The sequence below is a fragment of the Pristiophorus japonicus genome, chromosome 7 (genome assembly GCF_044704955.1).
Source record: "Pristiophorus japonicus isolate sPriJap1 chromosome 7, sPriJap1.hap1, whole genome shotgun sequence".
NCBI classification, from domain to species: domain Eukaryota; kingdom Metazoa; phylum Chordata; class Chondrichthyes; family Pristiophoridae; genus Pristiophorus; species Pristiophorus japonicus.
The window spans coordinates 206,987,371-207,013,839 of record NC_091983.1 but is presented as its reverse complement, the minus strand read 5'-3'; the positions used below and the strand labels follow the sequence as shown (position 1 = coordinate 207,013,839).

Genomic DNA, 26,469 nt, shown 5'->3' with positions numbered 1-26,469 from the left:
CATTTTTTGCCAAATTTTGTAGACGAGGGCGCAAACTTTTTCCAGGCGTTATCAGGACCACTCCGCCCCGAAATCACAAAAGCCAAAAATCCAGCCTCAATGTTTAAATGCTGTTAATGTTGATTCAAAAGTTATCAATTGTTAGTTCATGACTTTTGTTATCTGACTTCTTTGACAAGTGAGAAGAGAGAGTTATTTCATTCACTCAGTAGCTTATGCAGATCCTCATAAGAGGCTGGTTGTGTAAATACTAATGAAATCCAAACTGGTTGATATAACACAGTTCAGCAAGCCAAATTTAAGTATCATTAACTCTTAGACATAAACTGGGTGATAAACCCCAGACAGTTGCTTGGCAAGGAGTTAAGAAGGCGGCATTAAGGATTTGTCTGGTACTCTTAATAAATATTCTTGTTGTGGTATTGATCCAATATTCTTACAGGTTTCTACCAAAAGTGATGGGACAGAATGTCTGTAACAACTACTATGTGAAGAGGAACTACAGTCATTGGGGTTGCAAAAACACTTGGCTTGCTATCGCTCATCCACTCAAAATTTCAGGTCAACTATCTCCTGGTACATCATTAAAGAACAATTAAGCTCAATGAGTTTTGTAACAATAGCAGACATGGATTCTGACTATATATTCCAAACTGAAATATAAAATACAGTAAAGAATAAGTGGCATAACTGCTATATATTACTTTCCTTAAATATTTCACTGGAATTTAATAATTCTGACAGGCTTTTTTTTTTAGAAAAGATTACAGAGATATCTTTACTTACATCCTATATAGAAGTAAAGTTTAGTATGACACAACTGGGAAGTGGGGCAATGCACTAAATTAATTAATGTAAGTGGATAACATAAAGCTGCAAGTAAAAATGTTTTAAAAAGCCCTTCTGAAATGCTAACCTGTCTTTTCTCTTTTCAGATGCTGATAGGCCTGGTGTTTGCTTCCTTTTTGATCGTGGCCTCAATTCCAGTTATATTGTAGCGCTTAAGGACATCAATGTTAGGCACCCTGACCTGCTACTTGATACCAGCGATACGTCATAAACAGTGCAAGTGAAAACGGTCAAGTTGCTTGATGTGATGGTGGTAGCAAATCCACGACTCTAATTCATATAGTAGGACAATGAGAAAACAGCTTGGTATATACTAATTCCTGTTGGCAGACAAATCCCCTATTTTTGGCAGAGTTTCTGCTCAAGTTTGCCAAAGATAGAGCTAGCACTGTCAATCTGATAAGTGACAACACCATTGAGTGTGGAGTTGTGCAAGAGAATGATACTGAGGTAACAGAGTTTGCCCATCATCTTAAGTGATACTTTATTGATCATAACCACTTAGGTAGACTGGATGGTCAGCTACAGGCGGTACAGGATAGGACTGGGCAATTCCAGCAGTATTTAAAGGGACTCTCACCTGTTATAATTTAAATAGCTATAAATGCTTAGCAGACATATTGCTTGTATTTCTATCTTTTTGGTGCAGAATCATTGTTTTTGTGTTTTGGTGGCTGGATAACCTTCAGGAAGATTAAGGGATACTGACTACACTCACTGAAAATGGAAATCCTTTTAGCTAATCAATTCTTGCGAAAGGGAGAAACAGGAGCAACAGGTGGAAAGACCACATGAAGCTACAGATGCATGGAGACTAGTGAAGAGGAGCAGAGCTCACAGATATCTTTACCCATCTAAATTAGTGTATAGGCCCAGGGTTACATACTTGCAATTCGCAGAGGAACAGTTCTTTTCCAGAGCGACTGTCACAGATCTGTGTTGCCTCCCGGTGTTGCTGTTAATCCTCTGTTGCAGCCTGGATGGAGCCAGTGCAAAAATGTTGAGGGTGTAGTAACTTTACCTGTTGCAGTCACGGTTTCCACATCAGCAACCTCTTTGTCTCTGTTACCTTCCAGACTGCAGCAGAGGATAACAGCAACATCAGCTAGTCTGCAGTTCATATTTGAAGCAAGCAGGTTATTATGTTTGCTACAGCAAATGATTTCATCACTTACCCATGGACAAGTGGAACCAGCTCTACTTATAGGGCTCTGGAGTTTTTCAGTTTTCTTGCAAATGAGCCACTGACTTCATGAACTGCAAGGGCTTTCTATTCCATTAATGTACAACTGATGTGTGAGCAACTGGGGTTTCCCTAAACACTTAATCCATGACTCCTTTAAGAACTCATGCTTGCTGGCTGAACTGCACGACCAGCGGATCAACATCAACTAGAGCCCTCATTAAGCAGACCATTGGAGTGCTCAAGCAATGCATCTGCTATCTGTACAGATTAGTGGCTTTCTCCAATAGAAGTCTGTGAGTGTCTCTGTTCATAGTATTTGCTGTATGCTGCATAAGTTTGCTGTTCAATGGGGAACAACATACAGAGTCACCATTGGATGAGGATCTTCAACAGATCACGAAGATGACACAGATGACGTTGAGGATGGTGAAGAAGTGGGACGGCATCATAGTTTATAATTTTACTGGCTTACACAAATGCTATCAATCTAATCAGCCTGCAGCCAATACTCTTTGGCAGCAGAACACAAGAATTAGGAGCACAAGGCCATTCGGCCCTTTGAGCGTGCTCCGTCATTCAATAAGATCATGGCTGATCTTTGACCTCAACTCGACTTTCCCGCCCGATCCCCATATCCTTGATTCCCTTAAAGTCCAGAAATCTATCTATCTCAGTCTTGAATATACTCAATGACTGAAGCCCCTTTTCATTCTGTCTCCCAGCCTATCCATAGCCAATAATGCAACAGCAATAAAAATAGCTCTTTCCAATTCTCCAGGCCCACAGAATTTAAACAGGACAAACCAGCAATAAGAAACTTAAGCTCGTATTATTCATATGATGGAGAGGAAATGGGATCATAAACTCAGCTCTGGGTTGAATAGAAGGCTGAGGTTGCAAACAGTCAGTGTTCTCACTCTAGAATTTCTTGTATATGTTCTTGGAAGAGACAGTCTCTCCATGCTTGAGAAGCCATGGGTAGAGTGATGCAGTAACCTTGAAAAGTATCAAGATAAGTTGGATAGAAAGAACATTCCACCTCCTCCTCGCCCAGCGATACTTTACAAAATTCATCAACTTACTGCATAGCACCATCTTCCCAGTAGATAATACAATTTGGGATCTTGTGGCCTCAGTTCAACTGCTTTGTCTATATGATCCTATATTAAAAAAAAACAGTAATTGCACGTACAGTAATTCTTGTGTTTTGCAATAGTACAGATATCACCAAGTGTAAATATTGCTTTAAATATAATAACTTTCAACATTTCAAAAATTGTGTATAATTATTCTCTTTTCAAAATCCTCCTGTTTAAAATTTTTTCCATGGCCTTGCCCCACATTCTCTTCTCCCTTTCCCTTCTCTACCATCAGTGGCATAGCCTTCAGTCATCATGTGCAGAACTCTGAAATTTATTTCCTAAATCCTCTATTTTCAAAAATGTCTTCAAAATCTGCCTTCAATTACCTTGCCTCATCCTTCTTTGATAGAAATTGTAGTGGGTCATTCAGCCCCTCCAGCCTGTTCTGCCATTCGATTAGATCATGACTGATCTGTATCTTAATTCCATTTGGTTCCACATCCCTTAATACCGTTAACTAACAAGAATCCCTCACACGCACATACCTTTTTGAAAATCTCACTCATAACTAAGGAGTGACTTTGAAAATATGCTCATTTTATACAGGCTATCACTGATGGTGCATTTTTGTACCAAACCATGCAAAATGATGGGTAAAGAAGTCCTACCGTCATCAACATAATTTTTAAATTCATAAGCAATAATTGGAAATGATTTTTTTTTAAACAAACATTTTCCAACCTTTCACTCTGACAACATCCAGTACAATATTCCAATGTTTTATTTAATACCCAAAATTAGAATAGTTATAAAAGCTTGGATTATACAATCTTGGTGCTGTGCAGGTGTAAAGCCTAGTAATAAGATTTTCTGGACAGCCACTTTTCACCTGTCATATCATTCCCCGGGATAAGTTGCATCACATCGTAACATTTACATATGCATTACATTTATTAAGAAGCAAAAGTAACAGAAACAAGATGAAATAAAATAGCAGATTTAGCCAACAAAGCTCTAGCATGTGGCGGTGGCACTTTTAGTTTGGACCATCGAATTGGTGAACTGGCAAAATGATATCATGATTATATCCAGTTTCAAGCAGCATCTGCCTGCAGAATTGTCAATCAATTAATTCCAAAAGCTACCAAGGCTGCCCTCTCAGAAATTGGTCTCAAGCCATTCATCAACCTTCAGAACAAAGCAGGTCTGCTAACAGGACCCACTGTGAAGATGGGCATCACAGCAAGGCCTGGTACAATAGTAAATTAAACTGATTAAGTAATGGAATGTTACAGTCCGGTGATCAATATTAAGTATTTCTATTACTTGGATAAACTGTGTGTTTTTTTTCTCACTTTTTTTTTTATTCGTTCATGGGATGTGGGTCTGGCAAGGCCTTCAATTATTGTCCATCCCTAATTGCCCTTGAGAAGATGATGGTGAGCTGCCAACTTGAACAGCTGCAGTCCGTGTGGTGAAGGTATTCCCACAGTGCTGTTAGGGAGGGAGTTCCTGGATTTTGACCCAGTGACGATGAAGGAACAGCAATATACCTCCAAGTCAGGATGATGTGTGACTTGGATGGGAACGTGGAGATATTCCCATGTGCCTGCTGCCCTTATCTTTCTAGGTGGTAGAGGTCATGGGTTTATTTAAATGAAAGAACTTCCATTACGCATAGCTGATTCCAGTCTTAAATATTTCCTCAAAGGTAATAAAAGCATCCCAAAGTCACACTATTTAAATGGCTTTGAACCAATGATGCCTGGGTGATACTTTTGACTGTATGATAATGTAAAATGGTGATAGAAAATCAGCAACCTGTTTTACATAGTCCCAATTTTCTTTTCATTGCGTTCAATGGAAATAAAAATCGGGAAAGATGTAAAACAGGTTGCTGAATTTCTATCACCTATTTTACACTATCGCACAAAGTCAAAATGATCTCCCTGGAGTCCTTCTAAATAATACGTGCATTCCATTTTAAAAATTCATTCACGGGATGTGGGCATCACTGGCAACGCCAGCATTTATTGTCCATCCTTAATTTCCCTTGAGAAGGTGGTGGTGAGCCGCCTTCTTGAACCGCTGTAGTCTGTGTTGTTAAGGTACAGTGCTGTTAGATAGGGAGTTCCAGGATTTTGACCCAGTGATGATGAAGGAACGGCAAAATATTTCCAAGTCATGATGGTGTGTGACTTGGAGGGGAACTTGAAGATGGTGGTGCGGCCATATGCCTGCTGCCTTTGTCCTTCGAGGTGGTAGAGGTTGAGGGTTTGGGAGAAGACTTGGCAAGGTGCTGCAGTGCATCTTGTAGATGGCACACAATGCAGACGCGCCGGTGATGGAGGGAGTGAATATTTAAGGTGGTGGATGGGGTGCCAATCAAGTGGGCTGCTTTGAACTGGATGGTATTGAGCTTCTTGAGTGTTGCTGGAGTTGCTTTCATCCAGGCAAGTGGAGAGTATTCCATCACACTCCTGACTTGTGCCTTGTAGTTCTAGACAGGCTGTTGCCAGCAGTGCAGTACCCAGTTTCAGAGGGCCACAGTACTGGCATAACTATAAGCTTTAAATCCCCCCTGAGAAAATGATTGTGCTATTAAACAGATAGCTTTCTGATCTCGGTCACAAAAGTATTGTAAAATATAGACAATTGATATAACTGCCTAATTTACCTTGAACAGAGAGCCATTCTTGATTTTGGTCTGTATATTTCCATACTCCGAAAGATGGCCACAAATAATTGCAAGCCTGCATAGAACAAAAATCAAAATCATTCTATTGAAAAATACAACCATAACAATATTTTGGTAGTCTGATAAATTAACAATGAAAAGCAAAGAGGAAAATGTAACCATAAGCACACAAATTAATGCAAGCACATGAGAATATTTTTTCCATTTATTGTCTACTGGCATTACATTAATATAATTTGGAATTATGAGCAATAAATTAAAATTACCTTTCTTGAACAATCAATATTTCACTATTTTCTTTAAATATCCAAATTATATCAGCAGCCAAGAATTCAATGCTAGTCAAATATTCTCATTTAAAATTCTCATTCTCTACCGCCCACCCAAGTACTACAAAAAATATTACCGATATTTCTCACTGCTTTCCACCCTCAGCCTCTGAACCGAATGATTTCTCATCCTCAGTGATTTCAATCTCCAGCTCAATTCATCTCTCTCCTCTGAGTTCACGAGCCTCCTATCCTCCCTTAATCTCTCCCTCCATGTAAACTCCCCAACCCATATTCACGGCCACACCCTCAATCCTGCCATCTCTCGTCGTGACTCCATCATGTCAATCGCAGATAAGGCCATCTCTGATCACTTCCTCGTATCGCTCTCCGCCCACATCTCCCTTCCACCACCATCGCCCCCCCCCCCCCCGCTCCCCTCCCCTCCCCTCCCCCAACCCCTTCTGTGTCCGCCTCTGGAAAAAATACTCTCGACTCTCTGACAACTACACTTATGAACTCCCAACTGTCCAGCCTTTGGCCCTCCATTCACCATGACATTTCTGCAACCACCGATCTGCTCAATCAACCACACCCTCACCACCACCTTTGATGCCCTCGTCCCTATTAAAACCATTACTCTCTCTCACCCTGGCCCCCACCTCCCCCCCCCCCGCTACAGCCCTCATCTTCGCTCCCTTAAGTCCAAGAGACACAGACTTGAATGGATATGGCGGACAACTGATTTAGCCATTCACTGTCAGATCTAGCTGAACCGCATAAAGCATTAACGGGTCCTGCTCTCGTCTACCAAAATTGCTCATTATTCCAGAATCATTCTGGAATGCAAAGATAAACTTTGGCTTCTATTCTTCTATTCTTGTTAAACATCTTCTTAAAACTCCTCATGGACTTCTTTGTCTCCAAGATTGAGACCATCCATTCAGCCGCCTCTGCCTCTTCCCTTCCTTCCCCTAGCCCACCGGGCCAAACTTCCTTCAAGGATCCTCGCTGTCCTAGCCCTGACCTCACATCTTTCTTCAGTTTCTCTCCGATCTCCCCTCATGACCTCTCCGAGCTCATCTTATCCACAAGACCCACTTCCTGCTCCCTTGACCCTATTCCCACCAAACTGCTGACCACCAAACTTCCTTTACTGACTCCCATGTTAGCTGACATTGTTAAAAGTTCTCACTTCTCAGGTGCTGTCCCCCTCTCCTTCAAATATGCTGTCATCAGCCCTCTCAACAAAAAAAAACCCTTGACCCCTCTGTCCTTGCAAACTACCGCCCCCATCTCCAACCTGCCTTTCCTCTCCAAAGTCCTTGAACGTGTTGTCACCTCCCAAATCCATGCCCATCTTTCCCGCAACATCATGTTTGGATCCCTCCAATCCGGTTTCCGCGCCTGCCATAGTACCGAAACGGCTCTCCTCAAAGTCACAAATAACATCCTTTGTGACTGTGACAAAGGCAAACTATCCCTCCTCATCCTTCTTGACTTGTCTGCAGCCTTTGACACGGTTGACCACTCCATCCTCCTCTCCACTGTCGTCCAGCTGCAGGGGCTGCACTCGCCTGGTTCCATTCTTATCTATCTAATCGTAGCCAGAGAATTACCTTCAACAGCTTCTCTTTCCACTCTCGCATCATTACCTCTGGTGTCCACCAAGGATCTATCCTTGGCCCCCGCCTATTTCTCATCTACAAGTTGCCCCTTGGCGACATCATCCGGAAAAACAGCGGCAGTTTCCACATGTACGCTGATGACACCCGGCTCTACCTCATCACCATTTCTCTCGATCCCTCCACGGTCTCTAAAGTGTCAGACTGCTTGTCCGATATCCAGTTCTGGATGAGCAGAATTTTTCTCCAATTAAGTATAAGGAAGACCGAAGCCATTGTTTTCTGTCCCCACCACAAACTCCGTTCCCTAGCTACTGACTCCATCCCTCTCCCCAACTTCTGCCTGAGACTGAACTATTGGCAATCTTGGTGTCACAATTGACCCTGAAATGAGCTTTCGACCACATATCTGCAGTATAACTAAGTGCACCTGTTTCTACCTCCGTAACATCGCCCGTCTCCGCCCTTGCTTCAGCTCATCTGCTGCTGAAACCCACATCCATATCTTTGTTTCCTCTAGACTTGATTATTCCAATGCACTCCTGGCTGGCCTCCCACATGCTACCCTACGTTAACTTGAGGTGTTCCTAAACTCGGCTGCTTGTGACCTAACTTGCACCAAGACCCTCTCACCCATCACCCCTGTGCTCGCTGACCCACATTGGCTCCCGGTTAAGCAATGCCTTGATTTCAAAATTCTTATCCTTGTTTTCAAATCCTTCATGGCCTCGCCCCTCCCTATCTCTGTAATCACCTTCAGCCCTCCCGCCCACACCCCGAGATATCTGCGCTCCTCTAATTCTGCCCTCTTGGGCATCCCTGATTATAATCATTCAACCATTGGTGGCTGTACCTCCTGTTGCCTAGGCCCTAAGCTCTGGAATTCTCTGCCTGAACCTCTCCACTTCTCGAACTCTCTTTCCTCCTTTAAGACGCTCCTTAAAACCTACCTCTTTGATCAAGCTTCTGGTCACCTGCCCAAATTTCTCCTTATGTCAAATTTTTTGTCTTATAATACTCCTGTGAAGCACCTTGAAATGTTTTACTATGTTAAAGGTGCGATATAAATACAAGTTGTTGTTGTTATTACCAGTAGTGGTGACTAAGGGTTAGCTATTTTCTGATGATAACCTTGAGTACAATGTCCCAATTTACAACTTATGCAAAATAATGAGTGTTTGTCTTACAGACCTTACCTGCCCTACCAACCACCTGCTGCCAGGAACCAACAACAAATGCCTCATCCAATCACGCAAGAGACTCACGACAGCCAACTAGTGGCTACCTCCCTCATCATCTCACACCCACCTTTCCTGGCACAATCCCTAATCCAGTCCACCAAGGAAAGAGGAAACCACCTGCAACACACACTTGTTGAATGCAGCAGCGCCAGAATTCTGCTCCCCTAATGGTGAATGCAAATCAACATCTATGAGTACCAGGGGTCAATATGTAGTATTAAAGGGGAACTATATTTGCTTGAATTACTAAATAATCCTAACATTCATAACTGGAGATTGCTGTGCATTTTCCAGTGGCCCTCAAGCTTCACTTGTTCCTCTCTCATTCTTAAACTGTTGCCAAATGCTGTTGCCACCAACATACATTTGTACAGCATACCTTATGTAACACGCACCTTATAATTAGATCCAGGGCAGGATGCACAGGAATTTGGTGAAAGTGGGAGGGGGAGAAAAGCTTAAGGTTCAACCAAAGGGAGAGATTTTATGGGTTTTTTGACGATAGGAACAAAACAAAATGGTTTTGGATGAGTTTTCCAAGACAGGACTCAAACAGAGTCCAGCATTGCCTCGCAAGAGGTTGGAGGGCATGCTCTGTGAGGAGTCAGAGAATAGGACCTGGGAGATTATCCAAATTTTCAAAGGGCTAGAAATTCCATTTTTGGTCAATAGTGGTATTTTTTCACCATCGCTACGAGGCCTTACATTCGGGATAAAATGCACCCAGCGGTAAAAATTGGCATTGCATGAGGATTCGTGGCGCAAACTGCAAATTTTCTGCAACTTTTCTCCAAGACCGCAGCGAGGGGGGAAAACACCTCAAAAAAAATTGCAAAAAACAAAAAAAAACACAAAACATTCACAAGGCACTTTGCAGGTCTTCATACCGCTGTTCCAAGAACTGCAAGGCATGTTTTTCCTGGTCTTTTTTTTCGTCTTATCTATGAGTGCGCTCAGAACCAAATTTTTGGCGAAAGTGCTATTTTGAGTTTTGCACGCCGGTGGTCCGCTCCCCAGCGGTACTTAAAAACCGCCGGCGCAAGACTTCTCTGATTTTCCCGGTTCGCCATTTTTCGCCAAAAAACAGCGAAATATCACTGAAAAACCAGGCGCAAGGTTGGGGAATTTCCAGCCCATGGTACAAGAAAGTAAAAGGATTTATGAAAAAGGACAGGAATCTTGAGGTAGAATGTAAAAGCCAGGCGAGGAAAGGGCTGATGGATGTACAGGGGAGAATTTGGATCAGAATTCTGGATTAGCTGTCATTTGTGAAGGTGAAAGTAGGAAGGCTAATGAGGAGAGCTTTCGAGAAACTGATCGTTGAGGTGAATATGACATAAAATAAGTGTTTTAACTAAAGAGCGGGTATGAGACAGCGATGTAAGCATGTAATGTTCTAGAGGTGAAAGGCGGCAGTTTTGGCAAAGGATCAGATATGGGGTAGAAAGCTCAGTTCAGAGTTCAACAGAACTCAAGAGGCCATACGTTTTCTGATTTTTCTTTGAAGCTTGGTCCCTGGAGTCCAACTTAGATTGAGTATTTTGTGCTGTGCGTTACATAGCGGACATATTTTATTGCTTTATTAATCTTGGGTAAGCTAAAAGTTTGAATTATTTCAAATTAATTGCCAATGGTAGAACTCCAAAGGAATATATCATTAATTTATTTACTTAAAATGTCTGCATTTGTAGTATTTAGGAAAACAAAAACAAAAAACAGAAGAAAACCATAGCTATTCACAGAACAGTTAACTTCACATGACAGAAACCTTGAAGTAGAAACTGGATGTAGGAGTCTGAGTGCACCCACAATCCTAATTTCCAATAGCAGGGCTATCAGTGAAGAAAACATTTGAATTACTATAAAGCAATAGAAGTAATGTGCTAGCATACTGGAATACAGAAACCTGATGAACCTCAGGGACTAACTTGCAGATCCCCCTGGGTCCCGGGATTCAATCTGATCACCTATAATGTAAATATAAGAGGTAATTTTGTGAATTTGTTCTGTTAGTGCAGAGCTTCGTCCACTAGGTGAACAAATTTGTAAAATCACCCATAAAGCCCTGAAGTAAAACCTTTCAACGCAAAATTTATATTTTTGGATTTTTGCAATTCCCATTCATACTCAATTTAAGATTCAATGGTTTCATTTCATATATCCTTTCAATATGAAGGTGGAATACAGTTGATTCAGTAACGACAAGAAAAGAATGAACTTTCAAGCTTTAATAACAGAGTGTACAATTAGTACAAGAAATAACTCCATCATTCTGCTACAGAACTACAAGTTATTCCAGCAGCTTCCACTACCATATCTGATTTTGACAAAACTGAAATGCACAGCTAGTGGTTCAGTCTGTTGGCATATCAACAGGCAGCACCATGGAGTGCAATGGAGCGGCGAGAGAATGTAGAGAGATGTGATTGGGACCCGGGAGAAGCATGAGTTCAGGGCCAGAAGAGGCGAGGGCCCAGGGGCCGCACGGGCCAGCCCACACTGCGATATGTGTGCGCATTAGGTCTGTGCAGCAGAGCAGGTGTCCAGTCATCTTGGGTAATCCTTGCTGCTGGACCAAGACCTGGCTCTGTCAAGCCGGTGTGGTGGCTGGTGTGCAACGGCCATCACGTTAAAAAAACCCACGCACAGGCATCTTCCACCCTTCAAGATGTAGTTCGGGATCTGGAATATTAGATCCTTCATTGAAACACCTGTGAACTCATCCCTTTTTGGCGTGGAAGCAAGTCATCCTTGTTTCGAGGGACTGCCTATGATGATGATGATGATGATGCGAGTGTAAGGAGCATATATATCATAAGAACATAAGAAATAGGAGGAGTAGATCATTTGGCCCCTGGAGCCTGCTCCGCCATTTAATAAGATCATGGCTGATCTGATCATGGACTCAGCTCCACTTCCCTGCCCATTCCCCATCCCACCATAGGCGGTTCCTCGAAACAAGGATGACTTGCTTCCACGCCAAAAAAAGGACGAGCTCATGGGTGTTTTAATGAAGGACCTGAACTACATCCTGAAGGGTGGAACATGCCTGTGCGTGGATTTTCTTAATGTGGGGTGGACGTTGCACACCAGCCACCACACGGGCTTGACAGAGCTAGGTCTTCATCCAGTGGCAAGGCTTACCCAAGACAACTGGAGACCAGCTCTGCTGCACGGATCAGCTCTGCTGCACGGACCTAGTGGGCCCCCCATTCCCCATAACCCTTCCTTCTCATTCAAATATCTGTCTATCTCCACCTTAAATATATTCAATGACCCAGCCTCCACAGCTCTTTGGGGCAGAGAATTCCACAGATTTACGACACATTGAGAGAAGAAATTCTTCCTCATCTCAGTTCAAAATGGGCGACCCCTTATTCTATGCCCCTTAGTTCTAGATTCCCCCATGAGGGGAAACATCCTCTCTGCATCTACCTTGACGAGCCTCCTCAGTATCTTATATGTTTCAATAAGATCACCTCTCATTCTTCTAAAGTCTAATGAATATTGGCCCAACCTGCTCAACTTTTCTTAAGTCAATCTTTTCATCTCAGGAATCAACCGAGTGAACCTTTTCTGAACTCCAATTGCCTCCAATTCAAATATATTCCTCCTTAAATATGGAGACCAAAACTGTATGCAGCATGGCCTCACCAATACCCTGTACAGTTGTAGCAGGACTTCTCTGCTTTTATACTCCATCCACTTTGCAATAAAGGCCAACATTCCATTTGCCTTCCTGATTACTTGCTGTACCTGCATACTAACTTTTTGTGTTTCATGCACAAGGACCCTCTATACTGCAGCATTTTCTCTCCATTTCTCTCCATTTAAATAATAATTTGCTTTTTTATTTTTCCTGCCAAAATGGATAACCTCACACTTTCCCACATTATATCCATCTGCCAAATGTTTGCCCACTCACTTAGCCTGTCTATATCCCTTTGCAGACTTTTTGTGCCCTCCTCACAACTTGCTTTCCCACCCATCTTCGTATCATCGGCAAACTTGGCTACATTACACTCAGTCCCTTCATCCAAGTCATTAATATAGATTGTAAATAGTTGAGGCCTCAGCACCGATCCCTGTGGCAGCCCATTTGCCAACCGGAAAATGACCCATTTATCCCGACTCTCTGTTTTCTGTTAGTTAGCTAATCCACTATCCATGAATATATATTACCCCCAACCCCGTGAACATTTATCTTGTGCAGTAACCTTTTATGTTGCACCTTATTGACTGCATTCTGGAAATCCAAATACACCACTGGTTCCCCCTTATCCATCCTGTTCATTACATCCTCAAAGAACGACAGCAAATTTGTCAAACATGATTTACCTTTCATAAAACCATGCTGACTCTGCTTGACTGCATCATACTTTCCCAAATGTTCTGCTACTGCTTCCTTAATAATGGACTCCAGCATTTTCCTAACGACAGATGTTAGGCTAACTGGTCTATAGCTTCTTGCATTCTGTCTGCCTCCTTTTTTAAATAGGAGCGTTACATTTGCGGTTTTCCAATCCGCTGGGAGCTCTCCAGAATCCAGGGAATTTTGGTAGATTACAACCAATGCATCCACTATCTCTGCAACCACTTCTTTTAAGACCCTAGGATGCAGGCCATCAGGTCCAGGGGACTTGTCCATCTTTATTTTACCGAGTACTTTTTCTTTAGTGATAGTGATTGTTTTAAGTACCTTGACTATCTATTATTGGGATGATTCTGACAGGGTGTGTCGGTATCACATGTTTTGGTCGGGATTATAAAGAATTAGAGGAGTAGACCTGATTTGAACTGCATACAATATCCCAATGGATAATGGGTTCTCTCTCACAAATCATGTGAGAGCGCCAGATTAAAGCTCTGAAGTTATAGAATCATAGAATAGTTACAGCACGGGCCATTCGACCCATCAAGCCTGCGCTGGTTCGCTGCAGGAGCACTTCAGCTAGTCCCACTCCCTTGCTGTCTCCCCGTAGCCTTGCAATTATTTTTCCTTGAGGTAGTTATACAACTCCCTTTTGAAAGCTGTGAATGAGTCTGCCTCCAGTGCATTCCAGATCCTAACCACTTGCTGCGTAAAAAAGTTTTTCTTATGTCGCCTTTGTTCTTTTGCCAATCACCTAAATTTGTGTCCTCTGGTTCTCGACACTTCTGTCAATGGTAACAGTTTCTTGCTATCTACTCTGTCCAGGCCCACTCTATCAAATCTCCTCTCACTCGTCTCTGCTCTAAGAAGTCCCTCATCCCTGGAATCATTCACATAAATCTTTTCTGCGCCTTCTCCAGGCCTTCACATCCTTCTTAAAGTTTGGTGCCCAGAATTGAACACAATACTCCAGTTGAGGCTGAACCAGTGTTTTATGAAGGTTCATCATAATATCTACACTTTTGTACTCTATGGCCCCAAGTTTCGTCCCGCGGCGAAAACGCCGCACCTCCGAGCTGGGCGCCTGTTTTTCGCGCCGAAAACTGCGCCCCAAAAAAAGTCCGATATTCTCGCGATGTCTGCTTGGCACGGCGCGCTCTTCGCAGCAGGGTCAGAGCCTAACACTCGCGCCGATTTTCTAAGTAGCAGGGGGCGGGTACAATTTAAATTAGCCTTCGTGGTGCCGGCAACCCTGCGCGTGCGCGTTGGAGCGTGTGCGCATGCGCAGTCTCACACAAACATTGGCACTCGGCCATTTTTAAAAATACTGCAGAAAAAGTGAAGATTTGTTTCTTGGACCCCTGCAAAGGCTTGTAATTTAATTTTTTTTGATATTTCTGTGTGAGGGAGTGCTTTTAGCAGCACTGCTGAATAAATCACCTGCTGAAATCAGTGAGTTCAGCTTTTCACTGCTAAACTTGCAGAACCGGTGCTGCATTGGTGCATGCAAATTAAGGACTGTGTGTTTGGAGAAATAAGAGTGCCAATTCAACTTTGCAATGGATCAACGTCCACCAAGAACAAAGAATTTCTTGCATGAGGAAGTGGAGATATTAGTCAACGCAATTGAGCACTGGTGGCAGGAGCTAGATACCAGCAACAAAGGTCGCATAAAAGTGCCACCAAAAGAAATGAAGAAACGCTGGAACCAAGTTGCAGAAGATTACTGCGCAGTGGTGCATACCAGGAGATCTGGAAGTCAGTGTAAAAAGAAATGGCACAACCTTGGTCAAGTAGTTAGTGGAAGTAATATTTCCCATTTTTAATTTAATCGTAATTGTAACCTGGCTATCTGTATGTCCCACCTTGCAGACTTACACACTCTGTAAAAAGTTATATTTTACTCTTTGCAGAAGAAATTGGCCCACAACAAAAGGGAGGCAACTCGGACAGGAGGAGGCGTATCCAATCTGCATCCACTGACACCCTTGGAACAGAAGGTAGCTGCTATGATGAGTCGTACATGGAGAAAAGCAATCGGTACAGCACAAGCTGGGCCCGCACGCGAGGAAGAGGGCAAGTCCTGAAAATGCATCATGGCCCTTTAAATCAACCTGCTGCCTGGCCTGCTATGTGTGAGAGTACTCATGCCACCCACCCGGCTCCCTCCCTTGCTGTTAAGCATTTGACTGTTCTGATGTATTTTGCAGAACATGAGGATGATGATGACGATGACGATGCTGCTGCTGCTAACCCTGAGGATCCTGAGGATATAAAACAAGAACCAGTACAACCAGCTGCGGACGATCCAGACTGGATGATGGCAGCAATGACTGAAATGTCTGCAGGGGAGAGCTTCCAATTTAATGTTTATGAGCCCCCATCAAGGGGCATCAGAGTTTCAACCCCTAGCATAGGTCTTGGTTCCACCTTCCATGGTTTCGCTTCCGATGTTGCGGGTCCCAGTGGTGCTGCTGGTATAATGCAGCATTCTACAGTCAGTGCACTACCGTCCCAGCCTGCGCCTCCCTCTCGCATAGGTTCTGGTTCCACCTACTATGGTTTTGATTCCGACGCTTCGTGTCTCAGTGTTGCTGCTGATATCATGGAGCAGTTTACACCCATTCGTCCAACATCCCAGCCCACGGCTCGCACTCGAGTGCTGTTGTCTGGAACACTGAGCGTCCTACCATTCCAGCCCGAGCCTCTCCCTCTAGTTTTACCGTCGGCAACACAGAGCATCCCACCATTCCAGCTTGAGCCTCTCCCTCCAGTTCAGCCGTCTGGAACACAGAGCATCCCATAATCCCAGCCCGCGCCTCCCTGTGTAGTGGTGTCGCTTGCAACACCGAGCATCCCACCGTCCGTGCCCGCGCCTCCCAGTGTAGTGGTGCCACAAGGCAGACCCAGGCAGAGGAGAAGGAGATTGGAGACACGCTCTCCTGAGATGCAGCGTGCAACAGATGCGACTCAGGTTGTGGCATTGGGTATGGAGACCAATGAGCTTACCCGATCACTCATCGGTGGCGTCAATGCAGTAGGTCCTGACGGGAGAAATAGCAGTAATGACACGGGAACTTAGGGAGGGAATGCAATCGACGGCACAGGCAGTCAGGGAGGGCATGCAAATTACGGCACAGGCAGTCAGGGAGGGCATGCAAGTGTCGGCACAGGCCGTCAGGGAGGGCCTGGTTGAGGTAGCTAGGTAGCTGCTGCAATAAGGGCACACAGCCCGGCCAATCAAATGACACCCCCATGAGGAAGTGAACATTCACTGAGATATGGATGAGACATGGTTGCAGCCTTTCTTTGCTGCATTTGTTCTTGTTCTTGATGTAGCTGTAGTAGCGTTTTTCAAATTGAAATTGTTTTGTAAGTTTTGTAACTTTACAACTTATAAGGGATCTTATGGTTTTTAAGTGATCTTATAGTGTAAATGCTCTCACATTTTTTTGTATCTTATTTAATTTTGCACCTAAAGTGATCCTGAAGTTTAAGTGTTCTTCAGAGTGTAAGATTTTTCACAATGAAACTGTTTTGTAAGTTTTGTAACTTTACAACATATAAGTGATCTCAGGGTTTTCAAGTGATCTTACAGTGTAAATAAATGCTCTCACATTCTGTAAATTATTTAATTTTGCATCTAAAAAGTGATCTTGAAGTGTAAGTGATCTTAGAGTGTAAAATTTTTCACATAAAAAGTGTTTTGTAACTTTACAAGTTTATAAGTGATCTTAAAGTTTTTAAGTGATCTTCAAGAGTCATATTAAAAAGTATAGTTTGATACAACAAATATTTTATTAGAGTGACGTTAACTTTTCAATAAAATATTTTTTCATTAAAACTGTTTCATATTCCATTAACACAACACAACGTAGGAACAACTGTAAAGAATAAACATGTCCATGCGCAAAAGTGGTCGCAGAGCCCTCAGGCATCACTAGTTGAAGCGATTACGGATGAGCTGCTGGCGCAAGGCTCGAGCAATCGTTAAAGGGGCACGATGAACGGCCCTCCTCCGACCTCGTGCTTCGGCATCAGGCACTTGCATGCTTTCCTGATCGTCGTTATCATCCACATCCTGGTCTTCCGTAATACTATCATCATGCACTGGACCCTCACGTTGGTCTTCGGGTTCCACTACCAGCTCCTGCTGCCTCATGATGGCTAAGTTATGAAGTATGCAGCACACAACAGTGAAGTGACCGACAATCTGAGGAGAACATAGCAACTGTCCTCCGGAATGGTCCAGGCATCGGAATCGCTGTTTCAATATGCCAATGGTCCTCTCAATGATGCTGCGCGTCGCAATGTGCGCCATGTTGTATTGACGGTCAGCTTCTGTCCGTGTCACGCGTATGGGCGTCATGAGCCAGGTGGTCAGGCCGTACCCTTTGTCTCCCAGTAGCCAGCTCTGTCCTTCTGGCTGCTGCTCAAACATGTCAGATAGAACGCTGTCGCGTAGGATGAATGCATCGTGGGTGCTGCCAGGGTATCTCACTTCGACTGACATGATGCGCTGCTTGTCGTCACACAGGAGCTGCACATTGATAGGTGGAAACCTTTCCTATTCCGGTACTGCTCAGATTCCTCCACGGGTGCTCGCAAGGCTATGTGGGTACAATCAATGCAGCCCTGTACCTTTGGGAAGCCGGCAATCCTGAAGAAGCCCACAGCCCTCTCATGGATCGCTTGTGCGGTCATTGGGAAATTGATGAAGTCATTCCTTCGCGCATAAAGTGCAGCCGTGACCTGGTAAACGCAGGTATGTATTGCACGTTGAGAGATGGCACACACATCTCCAGTTGTAGCCTGAAATGATCCCGAGGCATAGAAAGAAAGTGCAGCTGTTACCTTCACTTCAACAGACAAGGCAGTTGTCCTTCTGCTTCTGGGCTGCAAATCTGCTCTCACCATATCACAGATCTCAGTGACAACTTCTCTGCGAAAACGCAGCCTTTTCACACAATCAGCCTCGCTCATGTCCAGGTACGAGCGCCTGGTTCGATATTGACGACGTGGGTAAGGTCTCCTGCCCATCAACCTACGGGCTATGACGTTACTGGTGCGGTGAGCTCTAATCAATTCTCTCCTATGCAGTGAATTGATGGCAAACCATTGCATAATATGCGGTGTTGACAATGCAGCACCCACTCTGCAAATTTAAATATAAAACTGTCGATGTGGCTGCCTCTCCCTGTCCAAATGGCCTCAGTCCCCCTCACAGCTCGAAGGCTGCTGCTGTATCTTCGGCTGCCGGCCAGCCACTGACGCCGCCCCTAAAGCGTGGCCGAATGGCCTCAGGAACCTTAATGAGCTGCGTGTGTCCTGCGTTGATTCTTCGGCTGCCGGCCAGCCACTGACGCCGCTGCTATCTCATGGCCGAATGGCCTCGGGTCCGTCCGGTGCTGCTTCTTCGCGGCCAGCCACGAAGAGAATGAAGGCCTGCCTCAAGCACTGCAGCTCAGCTCGAAGCTTGCTGCCGCTGCCGTCGAGACACTGACGCCACACCGCTGCCTGTCTCCAACATGAAAGGCCTGCCTGAAGCACTTTCACACAGGTAGGAACATGGTTTATTTAATCTTTTCTTTGCTTATAAATTTTTATTCAGGTTGGATTTATTTGTATAATATTTGTATAAGTATAACTAAGGATTAATTGTAGAATTGAATGACTTTCCTTCCCCCCCTCACCTCGTTTCCTACACCTAATTTGTAACCTATGCCTGATTTTCTAAAGTGTAGACAAGGTTTTTTCGAGCGTACAAAAATCTTCACTTACTCCATTCTAAGTTAGTTTGGAGTAAGTTTTTACTCACGAAACTTTGAAATCAGGCATAAGTGGCCGGACACGCCCCCTTTTGAAAAAAAAATTCTGTTCCAAAGTGAAACTGTTCTAACTGACTAGAACTGGAGCAAACTAAATGTGGAGAATTCCGATTTCTAAGATACTCCGTTCTACACCAGTTGCTCCTAAAAATCAGGAGCAAATCATGTGGAAACTTGGGGCCTATACCTCTATTCATGAAGCCTAGGATCTCATAAGCGTTTCAAACTGCTTTCTCAACCAGCGCTGCCATCTTCAACAATTTGTGCACATATACCCCCCAGGTCTCTGTTCATGCACTCCCTTTAGGATTGTACTCTTTAGTTTATATTTCCTCTCCTCATTCTTTCGACTAAAATGTATCACTTCGCACTTTTCTGAATTATATCTGCCACGGGTCCGCCCATTCCACCAGCCTGTCTATGTCCTCTTGAAGTCTATCACTATCCTCCTCACTGTTCACTATTCTTCCAAGTTTTGTGTCTTTTGCAAATTTTGAAATTGTGCCTTGTACACCCAAGTCACAGTCATTAATATATATCAAGAAAAACAGTAGTCCTAGAACCGACTCCTGGGGAACACCACTGTATACCTTCCTCTAGTCCTAAAAACAACCGTTTACCATTACTCTGTTTCCTGTCACTTAGCCAATTTTGTATCCATGCTGCCAATATCCCTTTTATTCATGGGCTTCAACTTTGCTGGCAAGCCTATTGTGTGGCACTTTGTCGAATGACTTTTGGAAATCCATGTATACCACGTCAACCGCATTGCTCTCATCAACCCTTTCTGTTAAAAGACTCATCAAGTTGGTTAAACATGATTTGCCTTTAACAAATCCGTGCTGGCTTTCCTTAATTAATCCACACTTGTCCAAGTGACTGTTAATTTTGTCCCTGATTACTGACTGGCTTATTGTTGCTGGGTTTATCTTTACACCCTTTTTTGAACAAGGGTGTAACATTTACAATTCTCCAGTCCTCTGGCACTACCCCCGATTCTAAGAAGAATTGGTAGATTACGGCCAATACCTTCGCGATTTCTTCCTTCACTTTCCTCAGCATCCTAAGACGCAACCCATCTGGTCCTGATGACTTATCTACTTTAAGTACAGCCAACTTTTCTAGTACCTCCTCTATCAATTTTTATCCCATCCAGTATCTTCTCTACCTCTTCATTCACTATGTCTATGGCAGCATCTTCTTCCTTGGTGAAGACAGATGCAAAGTACTCATTCAGCACCTCAGCCATACCCTCTGCCTCCATGCGTAGGTCTCCTTTTGCTCCCACTCCACTTACTCCCGTTTATTATTTTATATGCCTGTAGAAGACTTTTGGATTACCTTTTATGTTAGCTTCCATTATGGCAGAGGTATTGGCCGTAATCTACCCTCTTTTTGCCCCTCTTATTTTCTTTTTCTCTTCTCATCTGAACTTTCTATATTTAGCCTGATTCTCAGATGTATTCTCGACCTGACATCTGTCATATGTGCACTTTTTCTGCTTCATCTTACTCTCCATTTCTTTTGTCATCCAGGGAGCGCTGACTTTAGTTGCCCTACCTTTTCTCCTAGTGGGAATGTACCTCGACTGTACCCAAACTATTTCCTCTTTAAAGGCCCATTGTTCCATTACAGTTTTGCCTGCCAATCTGATTCCACTTTACCCGGGCCAAATCCGTTCTGATCCCACCGAAATTGCCTTCCTCCAATTAAGCATTTTACTTTATAGATTGCTCCCTGTCCTTTCTCATAGCTAATCTAAACCTTATGCTACTATGATCACTGTTCCATTAAATTGCTACATCACTTGCAATTTTTGCTTATGGACTTTTTCTTAAAAAAGCATTTTCCCCACCACAGTACAGATGACATTTGAAAATGTCACTTATGGCAACCAAATAATGGAGGATGGAAATTCACGTTGTACGCAGAGATTTGGTGAACAAAGAGGATCATAGGAACATTAGGAACAGGAGTAGGCCGTTCAGACCCTCGAGCGTGCGCCACTGTTCAATTAGATCATGGATGATCTGCATCTCAACTCCTTTTTCCCACCTTTACTCCATATCCCTTGATACCTTTACGTAAGAAAATTCTGTTTATCTCAGTTTTGAAAGTTTTTAAATGGAAAGAGTTCAAAATTTCTACTACAATTTGTGCGAAAAAGAGCTTTCTAATTTTGCTTCTCAATGGTCCAGCTCTAATTTTAAGATTATGTCTCCTCGTTCTTGATTTGCACACTAGAGAAAATAATTTTTCCATATTTACTCTATCAAATCCTTTTAATATTTTAAACACCTCGATCATAAGAACATAAGATATATGAGGAGTAGGCAATTTGGTCCCTCAAGCCTGCTCCGCCATTCAATGAGATCATGGCTGATCTTCTGTCTCAACTCCACTTTCCTGCACTATCCCAATATCTCTTGATTACCTTAATATCCAAAAATCTATCGATCTCTGTCTTGAATATACGCAACAACAAGGGTTTTATGTGTTTCAATGAGATAACCTTTCATTCTTCTAAACTTTAGAGAATATAAGCACAGCCTACTCAATCTCTCCTCATAGGACAATCCCCCCATCCCAGGAATCAGCCTGGCGAACCTTCAGTGCACTCCCATTATGGCAAGTACATCTTTCCTTAGGTATGGAGACCAACACAATACTCCTGGTGTGGTCTCACCAGGGCTTTATAGCATTGCAGTAAGACGTCTTTACTCATACTCAAATCCTTTTGTAATAAAGGCCAAGATACCATTTGCTTTCTTAATTGCTTGCTTTACCTGCATGTTAACTGTCAGTGATTTGTGTACAAGGTCCCTCTGAACACTAACATTTCCCAATCTCGCACCATTTAAGAAACAAAAAAAACATAGAAAATAGGTGCAGGAGTAGGCCATTCGGCCCTTCGAGCCTGCACCGCCATTCAATGAGTTCATGGCTGAACACGCAACTTCAGTATCCCATTCCTGTTTTCTCATCATACCCCTTGATCCCCCTAGTAGTAAGGACTGCATCCAACTCCTTTTTGAATATATTTAGTGAATTGACCTCAACAACTTTCTGTGGTAGAGAATTCCACAGGTTCACCACTCTCTGGGTGAAGAAGTTTCTCCTCATCTCGGTTCTAAATGGCTTACCCCTTATCCTTAGACTGTGACCCCTGGTTCTGGACTTCCCCAACATTGGGAACATTCTTCCTGCATCTAACCTGTCTAAGCCCGTCAGAATTTTAAACGTTTCTATGAGATCCCCTCTCATTCTTCTGAACTCCAGTGAATACAAGCCTAGTTGATCCAGTCTTTCTTGATATCTCAGTCCCGCCATCCCAGGAATCAGTCTGGTGAACCTTCGCTGCACTCCCTCAATAGCAAGAATGTCCTTCCTCAAGTTAGGAGACCAAAACTGTACACAATACTCCAGGTGTGGCCTCACCAAGGCCCTGTACAACTGTAGTAACACCTCCCTGCCCCTGTACTCAAATCTCCTCGCTATGAAGGCCAACATGCCATTTGCTTTCTTAACCACCTGCTGTACCTGCATGCCAACCTTCAATGACTGATGTACCATGACACCCAGGTCTCGCTGCACCTCCCCTTTTCCTAATCTGTCACCATTCAGATAATAGTCTGTCTCTCTGTTTTTACCACCAAAGTGGATAACCTCACATTTATCCACATTATACTTCATCTGCCATGCATTTGTCCACTCACCTAACCTATCCAAGTCACTCTGCAGCCTCATAGCATCCTCCTTGCAGCTCACACTGCCACCCAACTTAGTGTCATCCGCAAATTTGGAGATACTACATTTAATCCCCTCGTCTAAATCATTAATGTACAATGTAAACAATTGGGGCCCTAGCACAGAACCTTGCGGTACCCCACTAGTCACTGCCTGCCATTCTGAAAAGTACCCATTTACTCCTACTCTTTGCTTCCTGTCTGCCAACCAGTTCTCAATCCACGTCAGCACACTACCCCCAATCCCATGTGCTTTAACTTTGCACATCAATCTCTTGTGTGGGGCTTTGTCGAAAGCCTTCTGAAAGTCCAAATACATCACATCAACTGGTTCTCCCTTGTTCACTCCACTGGAAACATCCTCAAAAAATTCCAGAAGATTTGTCAAGCATGCTTTCCCTTTCACAAATCCATGCTGACTTGGACCTATCATGTCACCACTTTCCAAATGCGCTGTTATGACATCCTTAATAATTGATTCCATCATTTTACCCACTACCGATGTCAGGCTGACCGGTCTATAATTACCTGTTTTCTCTCTCCTTCCTTTTTTAAAAAGTGGGGTTACATTGTGATGTGTGACAAAGTGCGCAGTGTGTGATGTATGACAATGTGCGCGGTGTGATGTGTGACAATGTGCGCGATGTGATGTGCGACAACGTGCGCGGTGTGTGATGTGTAACAATGTACACGATGTGATGTATGACAGTGTGCGCATTGAGTGATGTGTGACATTGTGCGCACCGTGTGATGTGTGATATTGTGCACACTATGTGATGTGTGACAGTGCGCGCGGTCTGATGTGTGACAACGTTTGCGCTATGTTACAATATACACACGTGTGATGTGTTACAATATACACAGATGTGTGATGTGCTACAATATACATGTATGTGATGTGTTGCAATATACACACACGTGGTGTTACAATATACACGCTGTCTAATGTGTTACAGTATACACACTTGTGCTGTGTTACAATATACACACCGTGTGATATGTTACAGTATACACACGTGTGCTGTGTTACAATATACATGCTGTAGGATGTGTTACAATATACACACGTGTGGTGTTATAATATACACATGTGCTGTTACAATATACACGCCATGTGATGTATTACAACATTACTACGTGTGATGTGATACAATATGCACATGTGCGACAATGTGCGCGCTGTGTGATGTGTGACAATGTGGCCAGTGTGTGATGTGTGACAATGTGCGCGGTGTGTGATGTGTGACAATGTGCGCACCATGTGATGTGTGACAATGTGCGCGGTGTGATGTGTGACAATGTGTGCGGTGTGATGTGTGACTGTGCACAGTGTTTGATGTGTGACAATGTGCGCAGTTGTGTGACGTGTGAAAATGTGTGCGGTTGTGTGACGTGTGACAATATGCGGCATGTGATGTGTGACAATGTGCGTGCTGTGTGATGTGTGACAATATGCGTGGTGTGTGACGTGTGACAATATGCACACCATGTGATGTGTGACAATGTGCACGGTGTGTGATGTGTGAAAATGTTCACGGTGTGATGTGTGACAATGTGCGCGGTGTGATGCGTGACAATGTGCACAGTGCGATTTATGCCAATGTGCGCACCGTGTGACGTGTGACAATATGCGCGGTGTGATATCTGACAATGTGCACGGTGTGTGATGTGTGACAATGTGCGCGGTGTGTGATGTGAGAATGTACACGCGTGATGTGCTACAATATACGTGTGTGATGTGTTACAATATACACGCTGTGTGGTGTTACAGTATACACACGTGTGCTGTGTTACAATATACACGCCGTGTAATGTGTTACGATATTCATATGTGATGTGTTACAATATACACGTGTGTGATGTGTTACAATATACACCCGCGTGTGATGTGTTACATACACATGCCATGTGATGTGTTACAGTATACACACGTGTGCTGTGTTACAATATATGCGCTGTGTGATGTGTTACAATATACACACGTGTTACAATATACACAGAAATACTCTGCTTTTCTATTTTTCCTACCAAAGTGGATAACTTCACATTTCTCCACATTATATTCCATTTGCCATCGTCTTGCCAACTCACTTAGCCTGTCTATATCCCCTTGAAGCCTCTTTGCATCCTCCTCACAACTTACATTCCTACCTAGCTTAGTATCATCAGCAAACTTGGTCCCCTCATCCAAATCATTAATATAGATTGTGACTAGCTGAGGCCCAAGCACCAATCCTTGCGGTGCCCCACTAGTTACATCCTGCCAACCCGAAAATGACCCGTTTATTCCTCTTCTCTGTTTTCTGTCCGTTAACCAATCCTCAATCCATGCTAGTATATTACCATCAATCCCACGAGCCCTAATTTTGTTTAATAATCTCTTGTGTGGCAACTTATCGAATGCTGAAAATCCAAATACACACATCCACTGGTTCCCCCTTATCTATTCTGCCAAAAACAACCTCAAAAAACAGATTTGTCAAACATGATTTCCCTTTCATAAATCTGTGTTGACTCTGCCCAATCTTATTATTTTCGAAGTGCCCTGTCACCACGTTCTTAATAATAGATTCGAGCATTTTCCTTACTACTGATGTCAGGCTAACTGGTCTGTGCAGATCACATCACCTCAATCTCTTAGACTCAAGGGATTACAATCTATTTATGCAATCTGTCCTCATAATTTAAGCCTCTAAGCCCCAGTATCATTGTGATGAGGAGGAAGTGGAAAGCGATTGCTCACACCATCAATGCTAGGAGCATTGCTCCAACAACATGGATGCAATGCAGGAAAAGGTTCAACAATTTGGCTGGAATTATCAGTTGATATACTTTCTCATCACATCTGCACCATTCACTGTCTCATTAATTGCAACACTCACAGCACTCCTCTTCCCCGCCAACCTGCACTGTGCTGCAATCAGTGCACTCACATATCACTAAACAGTCTTCTGCTCTTATTGACATACTCAGTACTATTACAAACTTCACTTACCCACAAGTCACATCACACAACCAGCTATTCCATCATAACAGCCACATTCCCCAAACACCGCACAAGACTCTCAATAAAATATTTCCCACTTTCTTGCAGGAAAAGGTGGCATAAAACACCAGCAACAGGCTGCTACTGAAGAGTGTCCTGGCAATAATGAGAGAGGGCGGAGTGGCAACATTGGAGGAGACGCCCGACTTCTCACTCACCCTGGACAGTCTGCATGACAGAGAAAGAAATGGGCGTTGAAAGTATCTGCAGCTGGTCATGCAAAGTGATCAGCTTTGATCCTCCTCCTGTACTTGCTGGTTCCCAGAAGGTGGCAAGGGCATTCAGCACATAACCATAAATCTGTAAAACCGGAGGTGTACTGCAAAGCCACTCTGGAATGGTCCGGACAGTGTAAGCATGGGTTAAGCACTCAGATTGTTTGCTGGATAATGTTCCTTGTTGCACCATGGCTCATTGTAGCCGTGCTCTGGAGCTGTGTGTGGGCATCTAACTGAGTCATGTGCAGAAGAGATAACCTGTGTCGCCCAATAGCCAGCCTGTAACTTGGCAACCTGGTTGAAATAAAG

The 26,469-nt window shown here is 43.5% G+C and overlaps 1 protein-coding gene across 1 annotated transcript in view; it reads right to left on the bottom strand.

Annotated features, from left to right (window-relative positions):
- Nucleotides 1-26,469, bottom strand: part of LOC139267427 (regulator of microtubule dynamics protein 2) — a 218,729-nt gene that overhangs the window by 46,706 nt on the left and 145,554 nt on the right. The window contains exons 5-6 of the mRNA XM_070885740.1: nt 5,795-5,870; nt 3,118-3,195 (exon numbers count right to left, since the gene is read on the bottom strand). Of these exons, the coding sequence (XP_070741841.1) occupies nt 3,118-3,195; nt 5,795-5,870 (154 nt within the window). The remainder of the gene's footprint in view (nt 1-3,117; nt 3,196-5,794; nt 5,871-26,469) is intronic.